The 16,713-nt window shown below is 39.9% G+C and overlaps 1 protein-coding gene across 1 annotated transcript in view; it reads right to left on the bottom strand.

The window, feature by feature from the left end:
* LOC309544673 (uncharacterized protein) overlaps positions 1-16,713 on the bottom strand; it is a 185,804-nt gene that overhangs the window by 114,604 nt on the left and 54,487 nt on the right. The window contains exons 3-5 of the mRNA XM_082243585.1: positions 15,472-15,521; positions 7,211-7,310; positions 2,440-2,528 (exon numbers count right to left, since the gene is read on the bottom strand). Coding sequence (XP_082099711.1) covers positions 2,440-2,528; positions 7,211-7,310; positions 15,472-15,521 — 239 coding nt within the window. The remainder of the gene's footprint in view (positions 1-2,439; positions 2,529-7,210; positions 7,311-15,471; positions 15,522-16,713) is intronic.

Below are 16,713 nucleotides of genomic sequence, written 5' to 3'. Positions count from 1 at the left end.
TGATTATTAACCACTTCCCGCCAACTGACGTACCTGTATGTCGGCTGATGAACTGGTTGTACCGGGATGATGCCTGCAGCTGCAGGCATCAACCTGTTACCATTTTTTAGAGCCGGCGGTCGGCTTTCAGGAGATAACAGCCGATGCGGCTAAGCAGCCGCTCGCCTGTTATCACAGCGAGCAGGAGGGGATGTCTCTCCCCCCCCCCCCCCTCCCGCAGCTCTGCCTGGGTCTTCCGTCCCACCGGGAGACCCTAGCAACCAGCCAACATGTTCGCCGGCTGGTTGGAGTCCCGAACAAAGCCGGATTCGGCTTTGACTTTAATCGGGTCTCCGATCATGTAACCTGCAAACAACGTCACTTCCGGTTTACTCTGCTGCCAATTGTGCTGATTTAAAAAAAACGTCAGTAATCAAAAATGCAGATTTTGGCATTTTAAATACTTTGTAGTGCAGTGGCGGGGCCTGGGGTTTTTTAGACCCCCAATCCCTCAATAAATCAATCCCTCCACCTGTCACTGCCTATTAATGTCACCAGGGATTTTTACATTCCTTGTGACAGCAATAAAAGTGATCAAATTATTTTTTTTTAATTAAAAAACTGTAAAAAATAAAAAATGAAATAAAATAAATAGGAAAAAAAAAGTTTTAAAGTGCCCCCATCCCCGTGAGCTCACACACAAAAGAAAACCCATGTGTAAGTCATGCTCGCAAATGAAAACGGTGTTCACACCACACATGTGAGGACATCAGACATAGACTGATGAAACAGTGTTGGGTGGTGTTTAAGATACAAAATTTCCTGTCAGCTGGGAGGAAAAGTGGAGCGCAAACCAGCGATTCCTTTGCAATACATGCTGATCCCTGTCTTCTTTGCTGTAGGTGCAATACAACCTTCTTTTTTAAATAAATGATTTGAAATACTGCACCGGGGGAGGAGCCTACTCATAGTACGTCGGTCCTTGGAGGTACACAGGAAGCTATCTGACTGTTCGACGCTGTAAGGCCACACTGCTTAAGTGCATAAGAATGTAAGTGGATCTTTATCTATTTAATGTAATAAAGCATTTAAAAGCAGAGAGCACTAAATCCCTTCTTCCCTTTATCGAGTTTTTGGCCCACGTGGAGTGTTAGCTGGAGCAGTGAAAGAGGGGAGACCAGGCTGTTATCCAGGGGCGTAACTACAGGGGTTGCAGGGGTTGCGATTGCTACCGGGCCCCATGCTCCAGGGGGCCCAGTAGCAAACCAGTGGGTGAACTTCCAGGATTGCAAAAGTCACACTTGCGACCGGGCCCTGGCATTCCATCACTGTGGGGAGGCCCAAAGATTGCAGGAAGGGAGCCCACTGCAGAACTTGTGAAAGGATCCTGCTGCGGGACCGTAATAAAAGGCCATGCAACGAGAGTAAAGAGCCCCAGGATTAGTGGGAAGAGCCCTGGGCTTGAAGGGAAGGGCCCCGGCCAGGGATCTGGGGGGGCCCTTCATGGTTTCTTGCATCGGGGCCCTGAAGGCTCTAGTTACGCCTCTGCTGTTATCCATATCCATATACATCCCAAAGCGTGTATGACTCTCATGAGTCTATTCCTAAGGTGAGCTGCTTATGTTGCACTAGTCACTGGGAGCACTGGAGTGAAGCATGCAGCACTTTACACTGTTTTGATCACAGATGAAGATTGATTTCCTTATTTGATTTCATTGTTCACCTATAGCTTTTCACTATTGGGACTTTATTTATCACTGATTTTTCAAAATATTGATTTATATTGGATTTAGATATATATAAGCATTGAGTTGCTTTCTGATTATAAGTTATTTATGCATATTTTTTTCTTTTTTTTATTCACTTGGTGCAGCAATATTCATTGATAACATGCTTACTTTCTGCCTAATTTATCTCAATTACTTTTAGATGCCATTGAAACGTGATAATCAATGTTATTCAATTAACCTGCCAATGGTCATAAAGTCGTGGCTGATGAGGGTATTGTACAGATATCAGACAAAAGGTAGTGAATTTTGTTCAAATATAAGAATTATGTGGGTGTAAATATAAAATATGAGTCTTGCTCTAACTTTTCTAATCTGCACTTGAGAACTGTAATCTACTTAGCTTGTGTGAGTGACACTTAATGGGTTTATACACACAGACATATTTGCAGGCATATGGGCGTATAGTATAAAATTCACTTGTATTTGCGGTGCCCAGGAGCCCCAGCTGGTGCGTATTTCTGTCTATATTAGCGAAATAAAAAATCTGCTGTCCCTGGGTATATGCTTGTATATGGTAGTCGTTGCATTTATAGATGCAACTGTATGGGCATCTTTTCCAATAGCCTTACAAGAAATAAACAAAATTCTCTATTTTAATGAAAAGCTATCAAACAAATAATGTACCTGGTAACAAAAATGTACATATACTACTTAAATAACGTATACTTACTGAAGCTTATCAAGAACAGCTTGTAACGCATTGCCAAATTCAAGTAATGCTGATGCTCTGCAGCTGAGCCCTTCTGTCAGCAGCATCACCTTGAAGAATGAAAAGGACAAAAATATAATCATAAAACCAGCAGTTTATGAATCCGGCTATCCAACCCAAAGAGCAAATGAGTCCTTAAAAGAGGCCCTAAGATTGAGTATTCAGTGATGTGACCTTAGCTGAAGGTGTTGGAGGACTGACCTTGAGAGAGAGTTGGCCATTCAGCAACTATCCTTTAACTTTGACCCCCCCTTTCATCTGAAATCATGTCTTTGTGCAGATATATAGCCATATGACCATTGATGAGCATTAAAGTTGTAAAGTCAGAAGGTTTTTTATTTGAATGCATTCTATGCATTAAGATAAAAAACCTCCTGGGTGCAGCAGCCCCCCTCAGTCCCCATAACACTTACCTGAGGTTCCTCTCTGTCCAGCGATGTCCACGAGTGTCTGAGCCATTCGAGATTCTCCCTCCTGATTGGCTAAGACACAGCAGCAGCACAATTGGCTGCCGCTGCTGTCAATCAAAGTCAGCTAGCCAACCAGCTGAGAGAGGGGGCAGGATTGGGGTGGGGCTCCATGTCTGAATAGACACAGTAAGCTGTGACTTGGCTCTGTGCCCCCTTAGCAAGCTGCTTGCTGTGGGGGCACTGGACAGAAGGGAGGGGCCAGGAGAGCAGAAGAGGGACCTGAAAAGAGAGGTTGCTCTGTGCAAATCCACTGCAACAGAGCAGGTAAGTATAACACGTTTGTTATTTTTATAGGAAAAAAACAAGACTTTACAATCAATCACTTTAAAAGGCATTTTTTGCTCTTTAACCACTTGCTGACCAGCCGCCATAGTTTTACTGCGGCAGGTTGGCTCTATAACGCAAAATGACGTACCTGTACGTTGCTTTGTGTAATAGACAGTGGGGGTGCGCGTGGCCTAATTGGCCAGAGGGGGAGCCAATAAGCGGGTCTGGTGGACGTGATGTCTGCCAGTCACCCTCAATTGCTCCCCAAGGAAACAGAACGGCGGTCTGCCTATGTAAACAAAGGTAGACCGCCATTCTGTCACAGATGAACACATGGATCCTGTGTTCCTTCTATTTAGGAACATAGGTCTCTGTGTTTATCTATTTAGTAAATCCCCCACACAGTTAGAAAGCACCCCTAGGAGCACACTTAACCCTTTGATCACTTCTGGTGTTAACAGCTTCCCTGCCAGTGTCATTAGTACAGTAACAGTGCATATTTTTAGCACTGATTACTGTAGTAATGTCACTGGTCCTCTCAAAAGTGTCAGTTAGGTGTCCAATCTGTCCGCCGCAATGTCACATTCCTGCTACAAATGTCTGTTCGCCGCCATTACTAGTAAGAAAAATAAATAAATAAAATGACATAAATCTATCCCCTAGTTTGGAGACACGATAACTTTTGCACAAACCAATCAATATACACTTATTGGGATTTTGTTTTACCAAAAATATGTGGCAGAATACATATTGGCTGAAATTGATGAAAAAATTTGATTTTTTTATTGGATATGTTTTATAGCAGGAAGTAAAATATACTTTTGCTTTTTCAGAATTGTTGCTCTTTTTTGTTTATAGCGCAAAAAATAAAAACCGCTGAGTTGATCACATACCACCAAAAGAAATCTCTATTTGTGGGGGAAAAAAACAACATTAATTTTATTTGGGTACAGCGTCGCAATTTTCAGTTAAAATAACGCAAGGCGTTATCGCAAAAAATGCCCTGGTCATTAGGTGGTTAAAATCTTCTGGTCCTTAAGTGGTTAATCATAACAAAAAGGCAAGATGAGGTGGTTAGGGATTGGGCGATTGGCATTTTAACTACAGAATCACTGTAGTCTAGAATAGTGACTTTGTAATTAGCACTGTTAACTTCAAAGTAACAAATCAGAATTTTTAGTGCAATCCGCCAGTTTGGTAACCCTAAACACTTCTTTATTGTGTGTCTGTTTAGTGTGAAAATATGTCTCATACCTTTGCAAATCTGTCACAGTTGGTTGCCCAGGATAATAGGACCAGGGGTTGGAAATACACAGAAAAAACATTGCATAGACATCTGCAGCTGACTGTGTTGTTAATTTTTGCTTGCCTGCCAGTTATTTCACCAAAATGTGAATGCTTTAGAATAGAAACCGTATAAATAGCTTATAAAGCCTGGGGTTCAATCTCATGGCATCAATGCTAGTACCAGTCACTGCTGCAGAAGCATTCATTGTGGGGTTCTGATGTTTGAAATAGCAATAGCAATTTATTTTCATAGAAAAAGTGAGATTACTGTTTTGAGGAGACATACAGTAATATAAGGGTTGGTATAATGAATTTCCCTGATACAAAATTGTGCCATTAAATAATTGTTTTGTTGATAAACAGAGGACATTAGGTCTTGGTTTACAGTAGTTCAATTTCAGATGTGACTTGAGCCACACAGAATTGCATGACGAGAAAAATCAGATTATTTTCAATGATGCCAGTTCACATCAATGCAACTTTGCAGTGCTATTTTGGAAAAGGTTCCTGCGCTACTTTGGTGCAATTTACAGTTTGATTTGGCCCCATAAAATATGGAAAACACATTTAAATGCAACCAAAGTCGCAATGCAAATCGTGTCAAAATCACATCACGGTAGTGTGAACTGGGCGCAAAGGTTTGTTACTTCAACTGAAAAAGGAACTTCCTTGGAGATTAAAAAGAAATGGCCACATACCTAATGAACCATCTACCTAATCAATCCACTTAATCATGAGGGTACCTTTTTTTTTTAGTTTTCTTTTACCAGTTTAGGATTTATGACCTAAATGTGTTTACCTTATCATAATAAATGTATCGAAAGTCACGTACAACTTTTTGGATTTATTTGAAAGAGATTTATGGCGACTAACAGAAAAATATTGTTGGCATGTCACCGTATTTTGAGTTCAGTATTTCCATACTTAATCCTAGTGACATCAGAATTTTGTGTGATTGCATTAATAATGGAGCCCTTTGCTAAACCAAAGTTAAAGGGTGGTAATGAGCAACATTGCTTGGTCACTTTAGAACTCAAGAAAGAAAAACACATCATGTATAAGTATTCTGTAGCTTGGATTAGGATTGAGCGGCAAGTTCAGCACATTTTATTAAGTTCAAATTTATGTAAACCAAATTTATCTAGGACTAAAGACAGAAAATTCCAGCAAACTCCATTGAATGGCTGTACAACCAAGGCAAAGAGCAGATAAAGAGCTAGGGTGACCAATTTTAAGATAATGGTGTATGGTTATGCCAAGTTCTGATGTCCGTTTTGGAATATAGGTACAATTAACACATGAAGGAATAGTCTTTTCAGATCCACGTTGGAAGCTCTTTACAACATCTTTACAGATCCTAAATTGCTAGGAATTTATGAAATGCTATGGAAAAACTTTAATTCACAAGGTGCTATTATAATTCCCAAAGAGCAAGTGCCCAAGTTAAAGTATATGTAAACCCTCACCTTGTAAAACAACCTATTCAGTTTCACATAAAAATTAAAACATTCAATTCAAATTTTTTTTTTTAATAAAACCTTTTTTTTTATTAGTGATCATATGACCTTTGTTCTCAAATGCAAAAGAAGCTCAGAGAGCTAGGGGAGGATAAACAGTAGCACACTAATCTTCCCAGTGAAATGCTGTGCAGGGGGCTGGGTGTCAGCACATGTCTGATCATTGCAGGAGAGCAGGCTAATTTGCCAGCACAGCAAGAGAACTGACTACGCTGAGCTCTCAGACCTAGTGTGGTCAGTTTCTGATAGGAAAGCAGAGAGACTGGAAGGAACACCAGATATTTCAAACAAAGAAAGCAATACAAAGAGAATTGGGTACTTTTCATATGAGCACAAGGTACAGAAGACATATATTGAGAATATGAAATGTAGGTTTACATATTTTTCGAATGCTCTAACTTTCTCAAAAGGTTTATGAACGGCATGTAATTGGGATGGGATAGGGGAGCATATAATGATATTTTTGCACTGAATATTATTCAGAGCTGCAACTAGAATGTATCGCTCATGTGTTTGACTGTATCACTGTAGATCCATACTGCTATAATACCTTTAGGGATTCACCCTAAAGTACCAACATAAACAGATATAAAGAATACATAAAATATATGGGCCTGCAGCATATACAAGGCTTGTGTCATATATCTCCTCTTTCTCTCCTAAAGACATTTACTTATGTTCAAGCCACTGCTGTCATCAGGGAAGCCCCAGGGCTCTGAAGAAACAATTTCCTTGCAGAAAACATTGGGTTGGGAATTCAACCTGGGACTACATTGCTTACCAAGCCAGAGTGGCTACCTTGGCTACCATTCCTCTAATGGCTAGTTCTTCTAAGCTTTGAAATAATATTTTCTCCCCATTGTTGCTTAGTTGTGGTACCACATCTAAAAAAATGTGTTGGTGGGTCATGCAAGAATGTATGCCTGGAAGTCCAGCAGGGCACAGCAAAAGGCTTAGGGGGTTGCTGCTTTTAAATTTCTTTCACATTACATAGTAAATTTTTGCTTGGTGTTTGATCATTATCTCATGATGTTAAATACAGTAACTCCCAAAGCTGTACTTTACTCACAAACCCATCCAGCTCATTGAGAAAGTCAAGTTTTATCCCTTGATAATTAATTATTTTTTCCCTGTGTACTTTAAATAAGCCATAACTCCCACATTCATACATTTTTTCTTTACACACATTACCTGCCTTTCCAGCTGCAACACCTGAGACTTCAAAAGATTGATCCGCCTCTCATCCAAGCATTCATTCTGTCCCTCTTCAATCAGTCGTTTGTACTGAAGTCTAAAGCAAGGAAGAAAAAGCATCCGATATTGTTAAATACAATTACTTAATTTGGGCTATTAAATTTTGAGAAGTAAATGAATAGACAATCATCTAGTAAACATCAAACACATGTAACCATTCATACAGAAAATATGTGCTATTGTTGCTGTCTCTGCAACAAGTGAAAAAGAAAAAAAAAAAGATTAATATTATGAAACCATGGGAATAAGTAGGGAAACCACAATAATTTACTATATACTGTATGTCTACAATATAAACCTCTTATTAAGGAGAAGATATTTAGTTGAAAATTAGTAGCAGAGATTCAAGCAAATGTCAATGTTGCTTGAGACCATCTTCAATGATAGTGATAGACCCCTAGCCTATTCAGTTCAGTTACCCCCCCCCCCCCCCCCCCCAGTTACCATCTCTATCAGTCAATCATAAAGCACAATAATACCTTTAAAGAAAGGTAGGGAGGTAAGTCGTGGTTTTCCATACAGAGAAATAATAGGTATTTCTTTTTGGAGTATTTCATATAGCACAGAAGTCTTTATCTGCAGACTAATGTTATACAAATACATTTCTGCTGGGGCTGGAGGTACTGTTCCAAGGAAATTAAAAATAAAACATTGAATAATGACTTTCTTTCACCTGGATTTTATGTTTATAATTTTAATAAAAACTACAATTGGGCTTTAAGCATTCTCTGTTGCACGTGGCTGGATCCTCTGCCCTCCTGGCTGAGGTCTTTATTACAGTTTTGCATTACTGTCCAATATATGACCCAGTTATTTTGGACTCTGAATACAGAGGCCACAATCCCCCCTGTGCTTTTTCATGCAGATTTTGAATTTGAACTGCCCACTGGCCCTAGCAGCCTCTTAGCCTTCAGCCACTCATGCAGAGTCACTCCAGTCCTTGCTGGAAGGAATTGCCTCCAAGGAGTTGCAGTCTTCCAACATCACAATCAAAGTAAATTACCTGTTTTGTCTCTAATTGATGTGTTATGCACCACTGTGAAACTACAGGATCAATCTGTTGCTTCTATTAGTTTTGTTTCCAGTAGGGATCGACAGATATAGTTTTTTTGAGGGCCGATAACGATTTTTCGGTCACCCTTCAGGCCGATAGCCGATATTAGGTGCCGATATTCTATACATTTAAAGTTTTAAAAAATCAACACAATTTTCGACATAAATCTGGTACTGAACATGTTAAGGTTTATTAAACATTTTAACATTAAGGGCTCGTTCTTCACACCATACCTGCATGAAAACTAATGGGAAAAGCGCACAGATTTCACTTGCAGAAACATCAGTTTCACATCAGTTTTCATGCGCGTTGTGTGGTGTGAACACTGAACAGGGCACAAAGAGAAGAAGAGTAAAGAGAGGAACCTTTGTTTTTTCGTGCACTTGCAGAACATGTGCCGCAAAACTGACGATTGAGGCCTAGAAGTAGACAACTGTGAAAAATAATAACTAAAGGCTTCCCAAAACATAGAAAAATGGCATAAACTGCTACAGTATTGCACTCATTGCAATTATTTAAATCACTACTGCAGTGCACAAGCTAGACAATGGACACTACACTTACTTCAATAATCCCAGTTAAGTAGAACAATATTATAGTGCAGAAAACATAACATTTCAGCATGTTCACCTGTTTAACGGCTTCTGTTTTTTTTTTTTAATATATTGCTGCTACTTTACTGAAATCATGCTCACATGGTACAGGGGAAGGAGGAGCAAAGAGGTATCTTCTAGCATGAGAGGCAAGTCTTTTGTCTTCTGTTCCCTCATCAGTCACCCTTTCTGTGTCATCGCAGATTAGCACATCTCCACCAAGCCTTCTCTGGCCTTCTGGATCCAGGTGTCATTTCACCAGTTCCTGTTGCAGAACAGTTTCAGGGGTTTTACTCTCAGCTGTTCACAGTTCATAGACCCAAACTGCCCCATCTTTGATCTCAAAGCACTGAATGTCTTCATTCAAGTTAAGAAATTCTGCATGGAATCCACCAATTTTACCATAGCCCATCTTTACCAGGGAAACTTCCTGGCTTCTGTGAAAAACAAGGATGCATACCTCCTGTGGCATGATGACTCTGTGCCACTCTGTAAAATGGTGGCTTATGTCAGATTTTGTAGGAAGTAAGCACATTAATGGCACAGGTGTGTGCTGTTCTTTTAGAAGAACCAGAGTTAGAGCTCGGAGCCCCGGGAGTCAGTGTGTGAAGGGAGCCATAAGAGGTGCTGGTGTGTACCATGGTGCCCGAGCCTGAGAAAGAGTCCATGAGGGACACAGCAGCTGGGAAGCTGTAAAGAGAAAGTCCATTAGGGATGGAGCAACCAGAAAGCTGTAGAGAGAGTCCATGAGGATAGAGCAACTAGGAAGCTGTAAGGAAGATGCAGAGCTGGGGCGCAGCTTCTGTGCATAAACACTGGGATGTGTTTCATGGTCAGGAGGACGAAAAAAGGTACAGATGGTCTAAAGAATCCTGAAGTGGTACTCGGAGCAGTGAAGCTGCCACAAGAGAGCCAGGAGGTTGAATATGTTTTTGCAGTGATGGTAAGAGCCCCCTGCTGTGAGAAAACATATCTGTTTGAATTGTGACTTTTTAAATAAAAGTGGGCAGGAAACCCCCGAAAACCTTATCTGGTGTGGAGTAAACTCACTGTTTTGGCATTACTATTAAGCTAAGAAACCCAGATGTGTCAAACTGCATATTTCCAGTACCCTGCCATTTCAGTTCATGGACCTACTATTCAGCCTCTTGTCTGAACTTTGGGTGTTCCTCAAGGTGCTGGTCTCAATACTAGCCCTGCTGTGTTCTTGTGATATTCCCATTGTGGAATACTGTAAAAAAGTTGACCTTCTTTTGAGAGAAAAGTTGCAGACTCTGTCAGGCAACTTGGCCTTCACTGTCCAGACATTACAATGGTTTGGAGGGAAACTGAACCTTCAGAAATCATTGCTGCACCTGACATAATTTGCAGTATCTGGATTTAGTTCTAGACAAAGCGAATTGCCAGAGTATTTCACCCTCAGGAGAAACTTAAAATTTGGTCCAAGACTTGTGCTCTTCAGTTCAATTGTATATGTGAGTCTTTGGTCTAATGATAGCTTCTTTCAAAGTAGTTCCATTTGTTCAGTTTCACTCCAGATCCCTAAAACACAATATTCTGCCTTTATGAGACATGTCAATCCCATGTCAGTATGGGTGAGATTGCCTCCCCATTCCTTGAATAAGATCTTTGTAAAGGGGGTCTCCCATGAAGCTTCCCCTGTTCAACCCCCCCCCCCTCCATGACATTGTGGGATGTGAATCTGGTGTTCCATCCACTATAAAAACCATTGCTTGAACCCATTAGAGATAGTCTTCTTTCTCTTCTCACCCACAAGGTGGTATTCCTTGCAGCAATCACCTCTGCAAGACAGATTTCGTAACTTTTCTGGTTTCCCACAGGGACAAGATGGTAATGAGGCTCAGGACTTATTCCTGCTCAAGTTAGTTTCTGCCTTTTCATCTCAACCAGGGCATCATTCTCCTGTTCGTCCATCCAGCTCCAGTGACATTTCCATCCATTGTTAGGCTCTTGAAATCTCTCTCCCAGCTACTGCTTCTTTCAGAAAGATTGATTCCCTTTCTTTCATTCTAGATGGTCCATGTTAGGGTGCTCCGGTCTCTCATTTCACTATTTCTTCACAGCATCATCCAAGCTTATGGTCTCAAGGATCATGTTCCACAATTACCTGTCAAGACACACTCTACTAGATCTGTGCTACTTTGGTACTTCGGGATCAAACACCTTTTTTTTTTAGATTTGCCATAACCTGGTCTTCTGTTCACACTTTCTACCAAGTGGCTGTTCAGGCCCCATCTAATTCCAGCTTAAGGCAAAACATTCTTTAGAGGTGTCTGAATGACTTATTGTGGCACTCAGAGCATGAGAAATAAAATTGGATTTTTTAACTCACTGTAAAAATATTATCTTGAGTCCATCAACAATTACAGGTGGTGATAATAATGCCCGCTGCTTGCTACAAAACTGAGGCATGATGGTAGTAGGAGGGGGATATCCTTGGCTGGCCTACATTTTTTTATTTGCCATTGTCCAATCCTCTTGTAGACGACAATATAAACCAAAAGTGAATTACTTCCTGGGTCTCTCAAAGGGTTCCAAGAATAGGAACTTATAGTGAGTACACAAATTATATTATTTGTAGCTCTGAATCTCCAATCAGCAGTGCAAATACATACAGTATCTCACAAATGTAAGTACACCCCCTCACATTTTAGTAAATCTTTTATTATATCTTTTCATGTGACAACATTGAAGAAATTACACTTTGCTACAATGTAAAATAGTGAGTGTACAGCTTGTATAACAGTGTAAATTTGTTGTCCCCTCAAAATAAGTCAACACACAGCCCTTAATGTCTAAACCACTGGCAACAAAAGTGAGTACACCCCTAAGTGAAAATGTCCAAATTGGGCCCAATTAGCCATTTTCCCTCCCGGTGTCATGTGACTCGTTAGTGTTACAAGGTCTCAGGTGTGAATGGGGAGCAGGTGTGTAAATTTGGTGTTATCGCTCGCACTCTCTCATACTGGTCACTGGAAGTTCAACATGGCACCTCATAGAAAAGAACTCTCTTAGGATCTGCAAAAAAAGAATTGTTGCTCTATATAAAGGTGGCCTAGACTATAATAAGATTGCCAAGACCCTAACACTGAGCAGCAGCACGGTGGCCAAGACCATACAGCGGCTTAACAGGACAGGTTCCACTCAGAACAGGCCTCACCATGGTTGACCAAAGAAGTTGAATGCACGTGCTCAGCATCATATCCAGAGGTTGTCTTTGGGAAATAGATATATGAGTGCTGCCAGTATTGCTGCAGAGGTTGAAAGGGTGGGGGATCAGCCTGTCAGTACTCAGACCATATGCCGCACACTGCATCAAAGTGGTCTACATGGCTGTCATCCCAGAAGGAAACCTCTTCTAAAGATGATGCACAAGAAAACCCGCAAACAATTTGCTGAAGACAAGCAGACTAAGGACATGGATAACTGGAACCATATCCTGTGGTCTGATGAGCCCAAAATAAACCAATTTGGTTCAGATGGTGTCAAGCATGTGTGGCGGCAACCAGGTGAGGAGTACAAAGACAAGTGTGTCTTGCCTACACTAAAGCATGGTGGTGGGAGTGTCAAAGTCTGGGGTTGCATGAGTGCTGCCGACACCGGGGAGCTAGAGTTCATTGTATACCAACATGTACTGTGACATACTGAAGCAGAGCACGATCCCCGCCCTTCGGAGACTGGGCTGCAGGGCAGTATTTCAACATGATAATGACCCCAAACACACCTTCAAGACGACCACTGCCTTGCTAAAGAAGCTGCAGGTAAAGGTGATGGACAGGCTAAGCATGTCTCCAGACCTAAACCCTATTGAGCATCTGTGGAGCATCCTCAAATGGAAGGTGGAGGAGCGCAAGGTCTCTAACATCCACCAGCTCCGTGATGTCGTCATTGAGGAGTGGAAGAGGACTCCAGTGGCAACCTGTGAAGCTCTGGTGAACTTCATGCCCAGCAGGGTTAAGGCAGTGCTAAAAAATAATGGTGGCCACACAAAATATTGACACTTTGGGCCAAATTTAGACATTTCCACTTAGGGGTGTACTCACTTTTGTTGCCAGCAATTTAGACATGAATGGCTGTGTGTTGAGTTATTTTGAGGGGACAGCAAATTTACACTGCTATACAAGCTGTACACTCACTACTTTATATTGTAGAAAAGTGTAATTTCTTCAGGGTTGTCACATGAAAAGATATAATAAAATATTTACAAAAATGTGAGGGGTATACTCACTTTTGTGAGATGCAGTAAGTGTAATTTCTTGCTTGAAAACATGTAGAAATTTTTGCTGGAACATTTTCACATTTTATGGCTAAATTAACGCCTCAGTTCAGCACATGATATAAAAAAATCATTTCATTTTTTACTATTCACTTACTGGAGTTTCCTTTCAGATAGTAGAGCAGAATATACAGTATATAGCTTTGTCTTGTCTTTGAAATTTAATTAGGTCTTTTTAAAACTGCAATAATAATGCTTATAAGCATAAGCGACGAGGAATGTGAAATATGGGCTCTAAAGATCCTACAAAGTTAACAGAACTTTTTAAACCTAACTCAACTGAACACCTTCATTGAAATCTCAACAGAGTATGATTTGCCTTCTCACCATGAACACATCTTCAGACAACCGATGTCATACATTAAAGCGATGTTTCAATTTAAAAAGAAATCCTTTTCAACATTCACTAATCAATCAAGCCATTGAACATTCAGCATATTTTATATCAAATTTATATACACCTCCACATTTCCATATTTCAAAATCTCAAAGAAACTCTATTCTAAAAAGCTGGCAAAATGATTTTGCAGATGAAAATATTCAGGAAAAATGTTTTAAAAGAATATCTGATAATCAACAAAACTTGAAGGGAAACCCAATTCAAATGTATACACAAAGCTTTAAATTCCTTCTTATTCAACAAACATGATCCTTTGGTTGCTACATGCTCATGGTGTAAATCTTTTCATCCATCGCTTTTGGGAATGCCCAGTGATATCAACATTTTGGGAACAAATTCTCAACTATATCTTTGGTATCACTTCAATACAAATAGTTAAACATCCACTGTTATGTCTTTTTGGACACAATAACATCCCTGAATATTCTAACCCTATTCATAAACCTACTATTTCAACATGGACATGGCTATATCTGCTAACAGTTCGAAAGGTCATCCTAAAATTCTGGACAGCCTCCACCACTTTCAAAGGTAAAAAAAGATTTGAAAGCGTTTTGATATATTAGAAAATTAGACATAAGGAACCACTCATTCAACTCAACAAACTGCTTTTTCAAGAGATGGCAAACCTTTATGGAAAGATCTTTGTCCAATTCTGAGATAACACAAAACTATGAGAATGTTTAGGTATTTCGAATGGTACAACAAAGCTTTTCTTACTAACTCATTGGTCAGATTAGAACTGAGATAAAACAAATCTATCACACCCTTAGTTCTCAACATACCTTCTTGGAAATTACTCCAACAGTTCACATAGCTTTTGAAAATGAAAAGATTTTTCCAAATATGTGCAACAAGATCTGTCATCACTTTTTCTTTATTATTGATCAAATTTATTTTAATTCAACTTTATTTTATTTTGGTTAATTGGGTATGGACAAAATTTCAAACGGTTCATCCTAGCTTAATATAATAAATATGTTAAAAGTATAACTTCATATTATATAGTTCATATATATATACTGTTTTTACCCTTTTACACAGTATATGTTTTGTTTGATAGACTCTGTCTTGTAACCTTATATTTGTAAATCTTATCCAGAAAATAATAAAAATCTTGAAAAAAAAAAAAAAAAACGCATTCAAAACTTTATTTATTTTTTTTCTTCTTTTTAGTGTCCTTCCTCATTTGCTGGAGCACCACAGGCTCAAAGCCAGGTTCTGTACTGTGCGACTCTATCGTTCTCATGAAGTTTTAGAATTCTTTACTACCTCCCGCTGCTGATCACAATTTCTGCCCAAACAAGTATAATTGGGATCAGAGCGAACTGCATAGGTAGTTTATTCCAGGCAATACCAATGACAAAACACTTCTTTCCACAGAATAAAGAGCTAGTGACCTAATGAAATTTCAAAGAGAAGACGAAGCTATATACTGTACATTCTGCACTACTATATTAATTATGTAAAATAGGTCAAGCAGCTAACAGTATGCACATTCTCTACTGAAATAACATGTAAACATTTGCTTCATAAACCAGACTTGTTGACACTACCTGAAGTTACAAACCATGGCACTCTTGTTCAAAATACAGTCTTTGAACAGGCACTTTCCATCAATTACTTCTTGTCATGTCCAAGCTCCAAAGGCCCTTAACTTTTTGCTTTTCATAGTGCAAACATTAAAATGTAATCATGTCAAAAGAGAAATCTTCCTAGTGCGATTTACAAAAAAAGAAATAAATACATAAAAAACATCTTTTCATTAACAGATCTGTTAAAAAGCAAGACATTTACTTTGTAGTAGTTTAGACAATCTGTTTTAGAGATAGTTAAAAAAAGAAATGTCTATACCTCAAGTCTTCTAATTCTTGCTTAAGTTGGTCATTTTCTTCTTTAAGTTTCTAAAACAAAGGAAACAGGAATATTCTGAAATGCATAACTTCTCTATAAAATATAAAGCACATTTAGGAAACAATTTGAAGATGATAAAAAAAAGATGCTATCCATGTTATTTAACCACTTCTGGACCAGAAGGTTTTACCTCCTTAATGACCAGGCCATTTTTTGAGATTCGGCACTGCGTTACTTTAACAGACAATTGCGCGGTCGTGCAACGATGTACCCAAATAAAATAATGTCCCGTTTTCCCCACAAATAGAGCTTTCTTTTGGTGGTATTTGATCACCTGTGCGCTATAAACAAAAAAATAGCGACAATTCTTGGGGAAAAAAAAAACAACATTTGTCACATTCTGCTAAAGAACATTCCCCAAAAAAAAAGTAAAAAACTGAATTTTTGTAAAATCTTACCTGTAAAATTTCTTTCTCTGAGTCCTCCGACAGTCGCCGCCACCTCTAAGTCATCACTGTTGGGTATTGACTTCCTATCCGCAGGAATAGCTAGGCATATAGACTTAGTCCAAAGACAAAAGGCATTAGCATATACACACCCATGGGGGCTGTCCCATCTGGTCAATACCCCCCCTGCATCACCACTCCTAACTCAGTTTGGTAGCATAGCAGTAGGTCATAAGAACCCCAAAAGAGGGGCGGGGGCAGCGACTGTCGGAGGACTCAGAGAAAGGAATTTTACAGGTAAGATTTTACAAAAATTCTGTTTTCTCTTACGTCCTCCGACAGTCGCCGCCACCTCTAAGTCATCACTGTTGGGATGTCCCAAAGCAGTATAGACATGAGGGGTGGGAGACGCAACAGTAAAAAAGGCAACGCAGTACCCACATCAGAGAAAGGAATCTTACATGCACTGTAAGAGAACCAACTGGGCAACAGAAAAAACACTGCTCAACAGGAGCAACAGCCCAGGAAAGCAAATGCCAACAGCCAGGAACCCAGAAAAAAATTCAAGGGTCAATCATGGCACTGCCGCACTGAGAACTGTGCGGCCAAAAGAAGCATCAGCTGATGCCAGAACATCTACTTTGTAGAATGTGGAAAAAGTGTGCGCCGACGACCAAGTCGCAGCCTTGCACACCTGGGCCATCGAGGTCCGATGCCAATAGGCCCAGGACGCACTCAAAAACCTGGTAGAGTGCGCTGTAACAGGGAAGGGCAGAACCCGTTCCTTCAAGACATA

This window comes from Pelophylax lessonae (genome assembly GCF_965119305.1).
Source record: "Pelophylax lessonae genome assembly, chromosome: 1".
In the NCBI taxonomy this organism is placed as follows: domain Eukaryota; kingdom Metazoa; phylum Chordata; class Amphibia; order Anura; family Ranidae; genus Pelophylax; species Pelophylax lessonae.
Note: the sequence above shows the minus strand (reverse complement) of the source record. Positions and strands in the feature narration are given on the sequence as shown.